At 37.4% G+C, this 15,806-nt stretch overlaps 1 protein-coding gene across 4 annotated transcripts in view; it reads right to left on the bottom strand.

Moving 5' to 3' along the window:
* POLR3B (RNA polymerase III subunit B) overlaps positions 1-15,806 on the bottom strand; it is a 158,621-nt gene that overhangs the window by 129,281 nt on the left and 13,534 nt on the right. For all 4 annotated transcript variants that reach the window (XM_067697835.1, XM_067697832.1, XM_067697833.1 and 1 more), the window contains exons 7-10: positions 12,323-12,414; positions 10,996-11,113; positions 9,221-9,329; positions 233-355 (exon numbers count right to left, since the gene is read on the bottom strand). In XM_067697835.1, coding sequence (XP_067553936.1) covers positions 233-355; positions 9,221-9,329; positions 10,996-11,113; positions 12,323-12,414 — 442 coding nt within the window. The remainder of the gene's footprint in view (positions 1-232; positions 356-9,220; positions 9,330-10,995; positions 11,114-12,322; positions 12,415-15,806) is intronic.

The following is a 15,806-nucleotide window of genomic DNA, read 5'->3' as shown; positions in this document are numbered from 1 at the left end:
TGGTCCCCCCGCTTCTAAGTTACACACCAAAGGCTGATAATTTGTCTAGGCAAACTCCTTCCTCCAATCCCTCTAATAATGAGTCAAAAAGCTTCTCTACCACTCCTCCCATCTCCCCAACATCCTCCCCAAACCTATACCCTTAAAAGTCACTGCATCTGATGCTTTATCAATGAGCAGCATTAAATCTCCAATTCCCTTTCATAGCAAAGGACAACATGAAAAGACACACCTGCATCTGTGTGAAAATCTGAGCTTTCTGGCACTCTTCCAAACTGGGCCCAAATGCAGCCATCACGTGCTCCTCTGTTCCAATCATCTGCACAATTTCCTGGTCACTCTCAACACCCATGGCCTAGGAAGGAAAGAAAAGATAGAATGAGTGTTGGCTTTGTGTTAACTCACTGACATTTGCTTATGCTAATTTGGCATTGTTTGTGGGTATTACTTCTAAGCAAAAGCTAGCTCTTTTCTCAGAAACGGTGCCACCTGGCATTGGCAGCCATAGCCCAAGCTGCAGAAGAACCTGAAACAGAAATTTTGATTAGGAAGAGGAAAACAAACGTTCTCAAGCACTTTTTGTATGTGTACTGTCTTCTGTAATTTAAAGTATCCTATGATTTTCACCATGAGAAAGAAGTAGGGAGGTATAGTGGAGACACTGGTCACAGTTAAAGGCAAACTGAAAAAAAACCAAAACAACAGGCAAAGAGCAGTAAATCAGAAAATATGCACGGCTGAAAATAAACAGAACCCCGGTTAGTTCTGCCACAAGATTAATTTCTCTGAGAACTGTCAAATCATGCACCTTCAGGCTAAAAGAATTTTTCTTAACGGATGTTTTACTTCACTATTCTAGAGATATCAAGCTCTACTTGATGCAGGTTTTTAAAGAGATTTTTATAAAACCAAGAACACACTCAGGTTTAAGAAACACACTTATCTTTTTTTTTTTTTTTTTTTTTTTTGTGGTTCACAGGCCTCTCACTGTTGTGGCCTCTCCCGTTGCAGAGCACAGGCTCCGGACGCGCAGGCTCAGTGGCCATGGCTCACGGGCCCAGCCGCTCCGCGGCATGTGGGATCTTCCTGGACCGGGGCACGAACCCGTGTCCCCTGCATTGGCAGGCAGACTCTCAACCACTGCGCCACCAGGGAAGCCCAAACCCACTTATCTTTAAGTGTTTCAAGGTGGTAGCCGGCAACGCAGGTCTTTGTCGATTCCATATGGTACTAAGGCTTACTCCTTCACACATTTGCCTGGCATTCTGCCGTATCAAGAAATACAGCATAATCTCAGTAAACCTCTCTTGGCAGAGGAGTGAAGGGGAAAGTTATGTTTGCATTAAAATTCTTCCTTTAGCTACACAGAGAAAAGAGAACCAGGGGTACTTGTCTAGTTAAACTTTAATGATCTAGTTCTCAGTTCTTCTCCACACACAAGAGAGAGAGAGAAGGAAAAAGGAATTTTGAGTCCGATGCAGAACATGGAGAACACGAACCTGAGTACAACAGAAAGGGAACCTCTCCAAAGCCAAGAGAGAATGTCAACAACAGGCGTGACAACCGCTATTACACGTCACCTCCTCCACCCCAGTTTCTTCATTTGTCACGACAGGGCACAACCAGGCCCCTTCCAGCTCAACATTCTACAGCTCTACATTTGAATTTTAGTAGTCTGTATCTTAAGATTCGATTTGGATACCTCAGGATCAGATGCAAGCTTATTTAAAGTTTTGAAGCTTTGGGGGGCAGTTAAATAGATGCTATGTCCCTTTCAGGCCAACTGTGATGGTTTTGAAAATGTTCACGAATTCTTTGACACTCTCTTCAAAAGGTAAAGACTAATTCTCCTCCCCTTGAGTGTGGGCTAAACTTAATGACTCATTTATACAGAAAAGGTGGAAAAGACTGCATGACTCTGGAGCCTCGGTCATGGAAGGCACTGCCGCTTCCTGCTGGCTCCCTTGTGGCAGCCGGCAGCCATGTCATGGAGACACTCAAGCATCCATGGAAGGTGCAGTGGTGAGGAGCAAAGGCTCTTACCCCGATGGTGAGCCACCCTGTAGCTCCAGTCATCCGGCCTTCAGACCACTGTAGCCCTGGCTGACACCTCGACTCATGAGCGACCCTGGGCCAGAAGCACTCAGCCAAGCCATGCCCTCACCCCTCACCAACAGAGGCTCTGCTGTAATTTGTTATTCAGCACAGATAACTAATAGACCGACTTTGGGAATTAAATCTACTAAACTTAAAAAAATATATTTTAAGTGTATAACTTGTTTTGTTCAAAAAAAGTTTTGTTTAGTGAACAAATAAAGAAGTTCTAAGGGTACAGATCTCTTTTTTGTATGTTAATTTTCATGTTTTCTTAATCTCTGATATGATGTACTTATTCAAATGGACACTAGACACCAACTCCAAAAATTACACAAATTCATGAAGACATTTAGTCTTTCATGGATTAACGAAGAAAGCAATCCTAAAAAATTATCAGTTCTAATTTTTAAACAAATGAAAACAAACAACAAAAAACTGGATTATCCTTTGACCAAACACACTGAGTTGCAGCTACTCCAGTGGTGATGGCGTATCTGTAGAACCATCTGCACTTCCTTCTTGGTCTGCCAAGTAGCCACTCAGAAACATCAGATGAGAATATTTCTCTGTGAAAAGCTAAATAGAATATAAGTTAATTTTTACTTGTCAATCTCTCAAAATAATGTTATATGGGTTTCAATGGAACCAAAACATTTTTTTAAAAAATACTAAGGCAATAGTTTGCAGTCACCTTCTCTAAAACCTTTGATGTGAAACTTTGTAACTAATGCACCTCCCTTCTCAGAAGAAAGCCAGAACACTAAAAAGAGACCTATATAGCAGGGGTCCCCAACTCCTGGGCTGTGGACCGGTACCGGTCTTGACCTGTTAGGAACCGAGCCGCACAGCAGGAGGTGAGCGGCAGGCCAGCGAGCGAAGCTTCATCTGCCGCCCCGCATCACTCCCCATCGCTCGTATTACCGCCTGGACCATCCCCCCTGCCGTCCCATCCATGGAAAAACTGTCTTCCACGAAACTGGTCCCTGGTGCCAAAAAGGTTTGGGACTGCTGCTATACAGGACAGATGGCAAACCAAGCAGCAGGAAAAAGTCTCACTAAAACATAAATAGAATCCTAGAGTTGAAATGGCAGTGGCTTTCTGGTTGAGCCCCCTTTCTTTAGGCAAGTTAACATCTAAATCATGTGAATGCCACCTATATTAACTTAATACTGTTTAGTGCAGTAATCTCCAAGTAAAAAAGACTATATACTTGATTGCCTCTTTTGGTGTTTAATAATGAAAAAGTCCTTCCTTATTTGACATATGGATGGCCACTTCAAGTTGTCCTGATGCTGATCTAGGCAGTAATTATATAATTGCACAGAACTCTCGAGTGGCCTAACGTGAATCTAAACAGACTGAGGCCTACCAAATATTTCTAAGTTATGAAGAAAAGATATGCCAAGCACACAGTAAATGACACCATATGTGCATGAAGAATGATCAGTGGCAACGCTTTGCTCTAAAAGGCCTAAACTCTTCCTATAACAGATCACTGAAATACAGGGTGATAACTCAGTCAGGTTATCATCAACTGTGCTCCAGCTCCAAAGATGGAACTGACTTTATGACTATTTAGCCTTTGGAAGTCACAGCTACAAATAAATGACATATTGCTATGGAAATGACAGCAAAATGCCCAACTAGTTTGCTTTACAGACATAATTCAGACATCTGAAAACTAGCTTTATATGGAACTCTTTGTACTCCAGATATCTGAAATCATTTCACTTAACTAATAAGTCAAAAGTGAATGCTGGAGAGGGTGTGGAGAAAAGGGAACACTCTTGCACTGCTGGTGGGAATGTGAATTGGTACAGCCACTATGGAGAACAGTATGGAGGTTCCTTAAAAAACTACAAATAGAACTACCGTATGACCCAGCAATCCCACTACTGGGCATATACCCTGATAAAACCATAATTCAAAAAGAGCCATGTACCAAAATGTTCATTGCAGCTCTATTTACAATAGCCCGGAGAGTGAAACAACCTAAGTGCCCATCATTGGATGAATGGATAAAGAAGATGTGGCACATATATACAGTGGAATATTACTCAGCCATAAAAAGAAACGATATTGAGTTATCTGTAGTGAGGTGGATGGACCCAGAGTCTGTCATACAGAGTGAAGTAAGTCAGAAAGAGAAAGACAAATAGCGTATGCTAACACATATATATGGAATCTAAGAAAAAAAATGTCATGAAGAACCTAGGGGTAAGACAGGAATAAAGACACAGACCTACTAGAGAATGGACTTGAGGATATGGGGAGGGGGAAGGGTAAGCTGTGACAAAGTGAGAGAGTGGCATGGACATATATACACTACCAAACGTAAGGTAGATAGCTAGGGGAAAGCAGCCGCATAGCACAGGGAGATTAGCTTGGTGCTTTGTGACCGCCTGGAGGGGTGGGATAGGGAGGGTGGGAGGGAGGGAGATGCAAGAGGGAGGAGATATGGGAACATATGTATATGTATAACTGATTCACTTTGTTATAAAGCAGAAACTAACACACCATTGTAAAACAATTATACTCCAATAAAGATGTAAAAAATAAAATAAAAATTTTTTTAAAAAGTGAATGCTATTCAATAACCTTATGAAAAAATAGCAGAGATAATACGTTTCAGCAGAAGGTCACCCAGTCTGGTGATCAGCAATAAGAACAAAGATAAGGGGAGGTGCTCTTTAAAAAGTGGCAGGAAGTCTTCTCCTTGGATATCCACTAAGTATGACTAAAAGTGTGATTTTTAGAGACAGAAAGAAGAATACTAATGAGCAGAAGAGAATGATATGTAAGCTAACGGTGACATGTTGACACATATTACGTGAAGATGGGAAACGGGTAAGTTGTTAAAATATCTAATATTCAGAAATCACTTATTTTTCTTTAAAGTAGACAGAAGTCAACCTATCAATATCAAAAGCAGTCCTAGCAGATAATAAAAGAACTGCGATGGCCCACTTTAACTTTGTAATTTTTTTCTCTTTAAAGATCAAAAATTTCAATATAATACAATGCCCAACACCCTTGATATTTGTCCTCTCTTCCATAAAAATTTTCAAACTACAGATGCCATCATAGTGCAACTGTTGAATACTGAGGGATACAAATGTAAAGTAGGGAAGATTCATGGGCAGGAGAACGTCTGTAATGATTCAAGTCCATTAATAAGGCTGATCTAGGCCTTAAAAGCTTTATCCGTCATATTCAGACTCAGCATGGAGTCTGGAAACCCTGCTGATTCTGTCACTTTTAGCCAATTGTTGGCTACAATCAACAACCATCAAGTCCTAATGACTGTCAAGGTCTCTGTTAGGGCCACACAACACAGAAAGAGAAATGATGTGACTTTTCTCGTATCCTGCTTTATTTTCCGGGGCTTCTGAGAACTTAGTAAAAAGAAATAGCATTGTCTTTCTACGCAGTCTACTGTTCAAAATATATATTATCTCATTTGCTCTTCAAACAACCCCCTTAGGTGAAATGCTCACTTGGATAACTAACTAGATATAGTTATCCAAGACTCCGGAAGACTGGGAAATCTGCCCAAGGACACATAGCTAATAAGTGGAGAGGCTGGAAATCAACCTAGATCAGTCTGATTCTAAGATACCAATATTCTATGCTCCCTCCCGGATGCGAAAGTCTCAATAGTGGTTATCAAACAAGTTTATTAAAACATCCCTATTGTGGGAGACCAAAAAAAGTAACTATGTGTGACCAATGAATTTAATCAATTTACTTGAACTGAAAATTTCTAAATATTTATTTTAATTCATATATACTGCTGATTAAAATGTAATGAATACGTTTCGGGAGAAAAATTTAATGACATGCACCAAGTTTCTAAAAATATATATAATCCCATGCCCAGGAATCAAGTCTCACAAAATAATCAGCAACATGCACAAACATGTATGTACAAGGACCCCCAGAGTTGTGTATAAGAGTGAAAACTTAGGGGAAAAAAATGACATGTAAATGTCACACTATAGGAATTTGCTTAATAGATTATACCACATACACACATTCTATAATACAATGCCTACTAAAAACAATAATGTGGATTTTATTAATAGATGAGGAAAGCTAGTCACAATTCATTGTTAAATGAAAAAAATAAAATAAAATCAATGTGTATATTACAAAAGCAAAGGAAAAAAGGTCTTGAAAAAAATATATCCAAAAAAGTACTTATACTTTTTAGTGGCTTTCTGAATTTTTACAATGCAAGGCCTATTTTATAATCAGAAAGGGAGAAGTTTGAAATCTCAACTATTGGCTACATAAAAATGCACACTGTAAATTTATAGCACCATTCTAAAAAGGATTTAATAAGTCATCTATAAATATATGTATACATTTACAACATAATATTAAACAAATTTGACAGAAGAAACTGTCTTATCAAACTTTTGTCAACTAGTCAAAAAAAGTATTTAATAAAGATTTTCTGGTTTTAAGGCATGCATGTATCTAGTGATCCATTTTCCATATGAGTGATATAAGATTATCTGCATTATAATTAATTTATAATTTCTGGTCTAAGGAAAGCAGTCCTATGCACCTTCAAGCATTGAAACCATCCATAAAAGTCCTTCTGATGCATGGTCACATACTGCCCTCTGCTGGAGACGTAATTTTACATAGATAAAATTTTCGTTATCCACTAAATCCCACTATGTACACAAGATACTGCGCTGAGCACTGTGGGATCCCTATAAAAAAAAGACAAAATTACTTTGCCTTTTACAAAAATTATAATTACAAAAAATATACACTTTGAAGAAAGGTAATAAAAAAGTAAATTTAAGAATTCTCTCTGCCCCCCCCAATATAATGGTACTGCTATTACGATCATCATCATCATTCTAAAAAGAAAATAAATGGCATCATCTCACTTAGAGAACTCAAAAGCACATTAAGCTATACTAAGCATTAAAAAAATTTCCTACAACCTCCTTCTTGGAATTGCTTTTAGAAGACAGATATGTCCTGAGTTAATGAACCTGACTTGTCAATATCCATTCAACACCTATGAACAACTGGCGGCTTATCAACCTCTAAAATTATCTGAATTACCCAGTATCTGTCAGTAATTCCTCAAATAACCTGAGCTCTTTATTTCAATCAACCTAGTTGTCAAGATTCATTTTATACCCATATACCTCATGTTCTACAAAGTTGCTGCAAACACTGAATTAGTGAACAGTGAAACGTTGTTCCCAGGAGAAACGCAGAGTTAGGTTCTTGTGAGCCTCTGGTTACACTTTCTTCAACTGATCAATACAGAACCTTGCTTTATGTGTGTTCTGTTTAAAGACATCTTATTTAATATACATCATCGTCGACTCATTAACATTGCAATTGCATTCAGCAGCACTGTAACTCATTCCTGAATGAAGCTTACCTAACACACACGTTTTCCCCCGTAAGGCACACTGCAGCCTTCTTGTGATTAGAAACACTACACAGCATGTCAGCACCATGCCTGGGCCCATTTTAAATGACAAGATCAATTACAAAAAGCACAAAAATTTGAAAAACATGGCACTAAATAGACTGCAAAAAGGGCGTTTGTTTGTAGTACGAGAGCTGAAATGAGAAGGCAGGGTATCCCCATGTTTGATCTCAGCTGGGAATGTACGCGTTTGGTGACTCGAATTTTTCGCTGCTCTGTGCCTGCACGTGTCTGTGAATAACAGTAAAATCACACCACACATGATGATTTGGGGGTTACAAATAAATTTTAGCAAGTAGGAGAATTGCAAAATACAGAATCTGCAATTACTGAGCATCAACTGTATCACATAATGTTGACTGTTTTTCTGTTTGATTAATGACTAATACTACAAATAACCATTCATAGCATATGTATAATATTTAAGTCGCAGAGCAGGCTAAATGGGCCACTATTATCTGAGAATTATCTGAGAAGACTATACCATTTAAATATTATTTCTATGGGAAAATGTCTTTTGGGTTCTAAGTCAACAATTCACAAACAAGATAAATCAGCTTTAAAGATTCGTGTATATGAAGAAATTCACCAGAATCCTGAAGTCCATACAAAAGAACAAAAAACTTGGTCCATACTCTCTGACCTAGAAAATTCCACTGCTAGGAACTTAGCCCACAGATATCCTTGCCCTGTATAAAATATTACAGCAGCTCTGTAATAGTAAGAGCTGTGTATGTCCACTGATAAGGGAACGGATAAATAAATTATGGTACACCCATAAATGGAACCCTTGGTTAAAAAGAACATGGTAGGGCTTCCCTGGTGGCACAGTGGTTAAGAATCCGCCTGCCAATGCAGGGGACATGGGTTTGAGCCCTGGTCCGGGAAGATCCCACATGCCATGGAGCAACTAAGCCTGTCTGCCACAACTACTGAGCCTGCACTATAGGGCCCGAGAGCCACAACTACTGAGCCCACGTGCCTAGAGCCCGTGCTCTGCAACAAGAGAAGATACCACAATGAGAAGCCCGCGCACTGCAATGAAGACTAGCCCCCGCTCGCCAGAACTAGAGAAAGCCTGTGCGCAGCAAAGAAGACCCAACACAGCCATACATACATACATACATAAATTTATTTATTTATTTAAAAAAAAAAGAACATGGTAGCTCTGTATGAACTAATATAACACTATCTCCAAGATGTAAGTTACAAAAAAGAAAACAAGCTAAGTGCAAAATAGTGTGCAATGTATGTTAAGTAAAAAAAACAGAAAAGAAACCTACTACATACTCATGTGCTGTATATGCACAGACTATCTCTAGAGAGATGCACAAGTAACCAGTAGCAGCGGTATCTTTTGGTAGGATAACTGCAGTTAGGTACAGGTGGGTGGGAGGCTTACTAATCACTATATACCCTTTTGTACCTTTGGAATTCTTTACCATGTATCTATTAAAAAAAACAAAATAGATCACTACTTTTAAAAGTACCTGAACCCCAGTCTTATTAGCTTTCAATTTTAAATACTGACAGCTTCTCCATGCCACAAATCTTTTTATTCTTAGAACTCCTTATGCTCCAAATTTCTAATTACATATGAAAATAAACCATAAAAAGAATTCTTTATAATTTTCAGTAGATACCTGCAGCCTCACCTTAAATATGATGACAATGGGTATATCTTCTGACAAAGTATTATGCCTCAAGTAAAATCGTCCTTGTTTCACAGCCATATTAGTTCTGCTTTTTTTCTCATGGGTAGAGCTGTAAGGAAACACAAGTTGGTTAAACTACATCCCCACTTAGTTCCAAGCTAGTTAATATGCAGTAGCAAATGACCACCAATCAATAAGATTCAACTGATCAACAACGATCAATAAGGTTCTTCCAAATAGGTGTCTTTTTACACAACTCCTCTCCTGCCTCCACCGCCACTTCCATCAACATTTTAAAACACCTGAATTGTTTCTTTAGCTTTGAGATTATGGTGGAAGTTTTGTGCGTGAATGAGTGACAATCACCAATTCATTTTGACCTACTTCACTTTGATTCCACCTGAATTGCTTTGATCTAGTGTGGGATATATTTCTGATCAATTTTATACATTTGAAATGAAAAACTTCAAAATGAGCCTACACTATAATGGGAAAACTACACGGAAATGAATAAATATTATGAGTTTTTAAACTAATAATCCAATAAAATATACCTACAATCTTGGCATACAGTGAAGCTAAAAGAAACTAAGGAATCTCCTTCTATTGATCTGTTAGCTGTAATTTTCCTAGTGGATTTAAAAACATTTCCAAGCTTTAATCAACCACAATAATAACACATACTGATCACCCACTACATGCTGTGTGCACTGTTACTCACTCTACTTACACTAGCTCTAATCTCCTACATACTAAGACTTATTTCGAAGTGTTGCCCCCAAATCACATACGAGGAAACCAAGGCTTAGAGAAGCTAAGTAACTACTCCCCCAACTAGCTCATAGCTAGTAAACAACTGTGGGATTCAAGTCCTGATTGCCCTGGCTTCAAAAGCTGCGTACAACAGGAAGATGTGGGTTGCAGAATTATTAGATCTGGATTCAAATGCTGGCTTCCTCAAGATCGATGTCACCCTGTGCTCAAGGCCTGTTACTCAGATGGAAATAACAGCACTTATCTTGGAGGGCTGAGGTGACAATTAAGTATATATAAAGCACCTAGTACAATGCCTGGCTCCTAGTAACTGCTCAATAAATGGGCACTATTGTTAGCTGCCTCTCCACCAGAAAGGAAAAATGCAGAAACTCTAAGCCAAGCTGTTCACTGTAGGTTGTCAGAAGAGAAACTCTACTGCATACTGACATTTTAACTATGCCACATTTTTTTATTCCCAGAACTCAGTAACATCCAAATTTCAAATGACATAATAATAAATCATAGAAAAGAAGTTACAGGAGTGATATAAGGGATGCTGTTGTAGAAAAATGAGTACACTATGAAGGAGGTTGGTCTAACAATACAATGTTAAGTACATGATATACAATTCATTAAGTATAAAATAGTCTCCGATTATATCAGAGTAGGAATACATATGTAAAATGGTGAAAAGACTGAAAGGCACATGAAAAACTAAAGAGTGTTTTTTTAATTTCTTTTTTAAAAGTTCCTTTAATGCTACAGATTAACGTAAAGTCCAACTTGAATAAAATAACTAATGGCCTTTTGAGCAATGTCTCACACTTTCATCACTGGAAATTTTAAATCAATACTCTATGCTTACAGACTTAACACAATTAATTGAATGCAGATAGTTTAACTATTGCACTGCCTGTTATTGAAGAGAAATAACTGGCTACCTCCGTATTGAACGATAATCATCTGACACTAATGGAATGATCAATATTTCTTAAGAACACCATCCCTGCTATCCATACCTGGTAACTGAAGCACCCACAGCCCCTTTTCTGTCAGCCTCCACGATGATCCTGTTCTTAGACAGCTGCTCTTGGATAAGAATAACTTTTTCTACTCCTTTAACAATGAAGTAGCCCCCTGCCCAAGGGAAACAAGAAAGGTGTCACCAGCTATTCTTCCAATAGTGTGATCTAGTAATGGCAGTGATCTCCTGATCACTCTTCCATCACCTCACGGTGCTGGCCATCACTCAGTTCGAAGGGGTTTGTCAATACTGTTTTACGAATTGGTAATAGTCTCAGCACATGATTTTATACAAATGAACCACAAGATGATAAACTTCTTGAAGACAAGGAACGTATCTTATTGGTCTATGGATCACCAGCAGCTGACATATATGAGAGGTGAATGAAAAAAATGCTAAATAAATTAGTCTTCAGATTTTATAAGCACAGAATTAACTGACAATCTTCAATATAAGCTAAAATTTGCTCTTAGTTTTCTAACAAATCATTGACAATGGCAGATTAAGATTAGGTTTCCAAAATAATATTCGATATTCAATAAAACTCGTAAAACATTATGACATACTTTTGCACATAATTCAGAACAGGATAAAGTGAGACTTAATTTTACCTTCAGGATATAAGCAAAAACAAGGCAATATATTTGACTTATGCAAAATCCTGTTTCTAATAAAGTCACGTTCTTTGTTAACCTCTTTCCAAAACCTTCTGGGATTCTACATCTATGCAAATTTAAAGGAATTAGAGTAGAGCAACTATAAACTAAATCAATGTGAAACATGAATTAAGGAATTAAAAGAACTTTCTGTTAAGTGCTAAGCTTGAAAATTAAAAAAAATACTGCCTAGAAATAAGTACAAAAATATAACTTAAAAAAATTTAAACAGAAGACCTTCATTTTCTGCCTCTATATGGCATTTAAAACAGCCTGAAGTGAGCTACTTGTGACTTTTCAGATGAGGTAGACAAGGAACTTCGTGAGATTACTCTTGAATTTTTAAGCATACCAAAAGAAACCACTGAGCAAAGAGACAAAGGAAAGCCTGATAAACCACAGCAATAAATCAGAACTTGGGGTATTGAAGTTTTAAACTTGAAATAAAAGAGGAAACGGTATACCTTTTAAAAATACAGACTAATAGAATAAAGTTGGAACCGAATTTCTCAATGTTTTGCAAAGTTTTACCCAAGTTGACTATAAAGCAGAAAGGCTGGTATCGTTTTTGAGGAAAAGTGGTGAAACAACAGCAAGAGCAAAACAAAAGAAAAAGAAAAAAAAAGAAAAAGGGAAGGGGGCACAAATCCAAGAAATCACACATACCTGGATCTAAAGGACATTCATTCAGTTTGGCAAATTCTGCAGGTGTTTTTCCTGTAAGAACACAGTTTGAACTACGTAGCATTATGGGCATTCTGTTTAAAATAAAACAAAAGAAAATGTCACATACAGGTTGTCACTGGTACAAAAGCGGAGAAGAATACATACTGGGCACTGCACACATCACCAAGGGGTCTGCATTCCTGTCTGACATGCTAGGAAAGGCGGAGGGATGGTATTGCATGAAAGAGCCAAGTGAAATGAAGTATTTCCTCAGGCACACTGCTCTCCTGGTACAGATAACAAAATGTGTGGTTTACTTAAACTTTGCAGACAAGCCTGAGCGAAAGTCACACATGGCAACACTTCATTTGTGGTAAACAAAGTGACTCCCCTTAGGTAGAAACAGCACAATGAATCAAAGTGTAAGGAACAAGAGACTATCAAAACTAACCAGGCAATTTTGAAAAAGAACTTAGCAAAACTTCTAGAAATGAGAAATGTAAGCATTAACTTAAAAATCTAGGAGTAGGCTGAATAGTAGATTTGATGCTGCTGAAGACAGAATTACTGAATGGAAAAAGAGATCTGAAGAAATTATTAAGAATGTATGTTAGAGACAGAGATAAAGATATGAGGGTTTCAGAGTCCTGGAAGGAGAGAGTGAGAAGGCCTCATGTATGTCTAATCAGATTTCTACACAGCGAGAATACGCAGAATGTGTGAGAAGTCCTATTCAAAGAAACAATGGCTGTGAACTTCTAAAAAATGTATGAAAGCATAAACCACACAATATCTATTCAGAATGAATAAAAAGAAAGCCACATCATAATCAAGATGCAAAACATCAAAGACAAAGAGAAGATTTAAAACCCAGCCAGAGGTAATGGCAGGTAACCTGCCTTTAAAGGAAGGGAACATAGTTGGATGGACAGATAACTTCACACATGCAATTAACAGACGACAGGGCAGTGATAAGCCAGTGACTGTCAATCTAGATTTGTGTATTCTGTTAAGTCACCATTCAGAAAGAAGTCGATACAAAGATATTTTCAGACAAAAACAAAGAAGTTACTACTAATGAACCCTCACTAAAAGAATTTCTAGGGAATTCCCTGGCGGTCCAGTGGTTAGGACTCTGCACTTTCACTACCGAGGGTGTGGGTTCAATCCCTGGTCAGGGAACTAAGATCCCACAAGCTGTGCGGTGCAGTCAAAAAAAAAAAAGATTTTCTAAAAGATAATACTACAGGAAGATGAAAAACAAATGTTGAAGGAAGTCTGACATGCAAAAATGTATAGTGAACAAAGAAAATGGTAAATAATGTGGGTAAGTAAAAAAAAATATTAGCTCTAAGATAATAATAATTTCTAATATATGGGTTAAAAAAGACAAAACAAGCTAGAACTAAAGTGCATAACAAAAGCATGTATATCAGGAGGGTCGATTTGATCCAAGTTAAAGCTGTCTAAGGTCCATGACCTTTCCATAAGAATAAACATATTATTTTCAAACTTTGTAAAATACGCAATTCAAAATTTCTAAGGTAAGCATAAGCAACCAGAACTACTATACATGACTTTCAAATCAGCTGGGAGAGAGCAAGGAAAAAAAACGTCCATGAACCCTAAAAGCAAAAAGAGAAAAAAACTGAAATGAAAAGCTGGACAGATTAAAAATGCAAAATAAGCTGACAGAAGTATATCCACATATATCTGTAACATATAATAAATATAAATGAACTACATTCTCAGATAATTTTTTTAAAATCTAGCCATATGCAGCTTATTTCAAACAAACCTAAAATGTAAGGACGTAAAGATAAAAAGAAAAGGATAAAAAAATGATATGCCAGAAAAATAACCAAGAGAAAGCAGATGTGGCTATAGTAAGAGCAGACAAAATAAGTTTTAAGGCAAAACAATATTACAAGAGATAAAGATAAATGCCTAATATTCAATAACAAAAGGTTCAATTCACCAGGAAGACCTAACAATTCAAAACTTCCATGTACCTAATATCGTAACTTCAAAAAGCAAAAATACACAAAAACATAAGGAAAAACGGACAAATCCATCATCGTAGTGGGAGATTTTAACACATCTCTCCTAGTACTTATTAAAACCAATCAAAAAATCAGTGAAGACACATAATATCTAAACAACACAATTAACAAGCTTGATCGAAAAGAAAAACATAGACAGTGACACAACAACTGGAGAATACCCCTTGCTTCAAACACACATGAAACATGTATGAAAAGAAACAGGTCTCCACAAAGTTCCAAAACTTGATGTAAAGCACCAATTTGCAAATTTAAAAACAGTCTTCTAAGTAACTCATAGGTTAAAAAAGAAATCATAATGGGAAGGTAGGGATAGAAATATCCTCATTTTCGGGACTTCCCTGGCAGTCCAGTGGTTAAGACTCTGTACTTCCACTGCAGGGGGTGTGGGTTCAATCCGTTAGTTCCCCCTGGTTGGGGAACTAAGATCCCACATGCCTCGAGGCATGGCCAAAAAAAAAAAAACCCAGAAAAAAAAGTCCTCATTTTGATATTTAAATAAAGAAAAAAGACACTGACTAATATATAAGAATATTTAAAAAAGTTTTTTAAAGAATATTAAAATTACCAGACTAACCAAAAGAAGAAATAAAAAGAAGAAACAAAATTTGGAAGAGGAAGAGAGAAGGAAAGTGAATGATACAGATAAACCAATCCACACCTTCTATATTAGGAGTCAAAAATAGTTGTCTAAAATTGATGTAGCAAGAAAAAAAGGTATAAGCATAGCATTTAAAGTTATGGATGTTAATAACCAGAAGAAATAACAGAACTGGTTACAAGGTCAGGAATGGGACTAGGGATGAGGAAGGGTAGGGAGGAAGACTCCTGCTTTGTATCAAATGTTCTTATGTACTATTTGATTTGCTACCAAGTATAAATATTATTTGGATTAAACTAAAAACTTTTTAGTTCAAAAAAAACAATTAAATGAGATAATGTTTCCAATGGTAGTGCATGGTACATATAAGCAGTCTAATTAACAGAGGTCGTTTTTCAGAATGCAGGACTAACAAATGAAATCACCTATCACAGGACCTGGCACCTGGTAGGTATTCAACAAATACCAGTTACATGCCCATCCTTCCCTGCCCCTCTTTAACTCAGAATCTAAACCCTAAATGTATTTCTGGTTTGCTCCAGTATCTCCTGCCTTTCTTTCACAATACTCAAACTGGATAATCATTTAGCAACAGTCCAAGATTTAACTGGACACAAGTATGGTCCATTTATAAGAAAGAGAGAAGCTCTGATCTTAACACTGATAAACAGTCGTGCTAAGACAAAGATTAACATTTTAATATCCCTACTTCTTTTCCTAAGTGAAGAATGAGGAGAATGTAGCCAAACAAGCCATGTCTTAAGTGTCTTCTACTTACCTGAGGACCCAGCAGAGTGCAGACAATGACAGTTAGCTGGTG

This window comes from Pseudorca crassidens, chromosome 11 (genome assembly GCF_039906515.1).
Source record: "Pseudorca crassidens isolate mPseCra1 chromosome 11, mPseCra1.hap1, whole genome shotgun sequence".
Lineage (NCBI taxonomy): Eukaryota > Metazoa > Chordata > Mammalia > Artiodactyla > Delphinidae > Pseudorca > Pseudorca crassidens.
The sequence above is the reverse complement of the archived record's forward strand: the minus strand, read 5'-3'. Positions and strand labels throughout refer to the sequence as shown.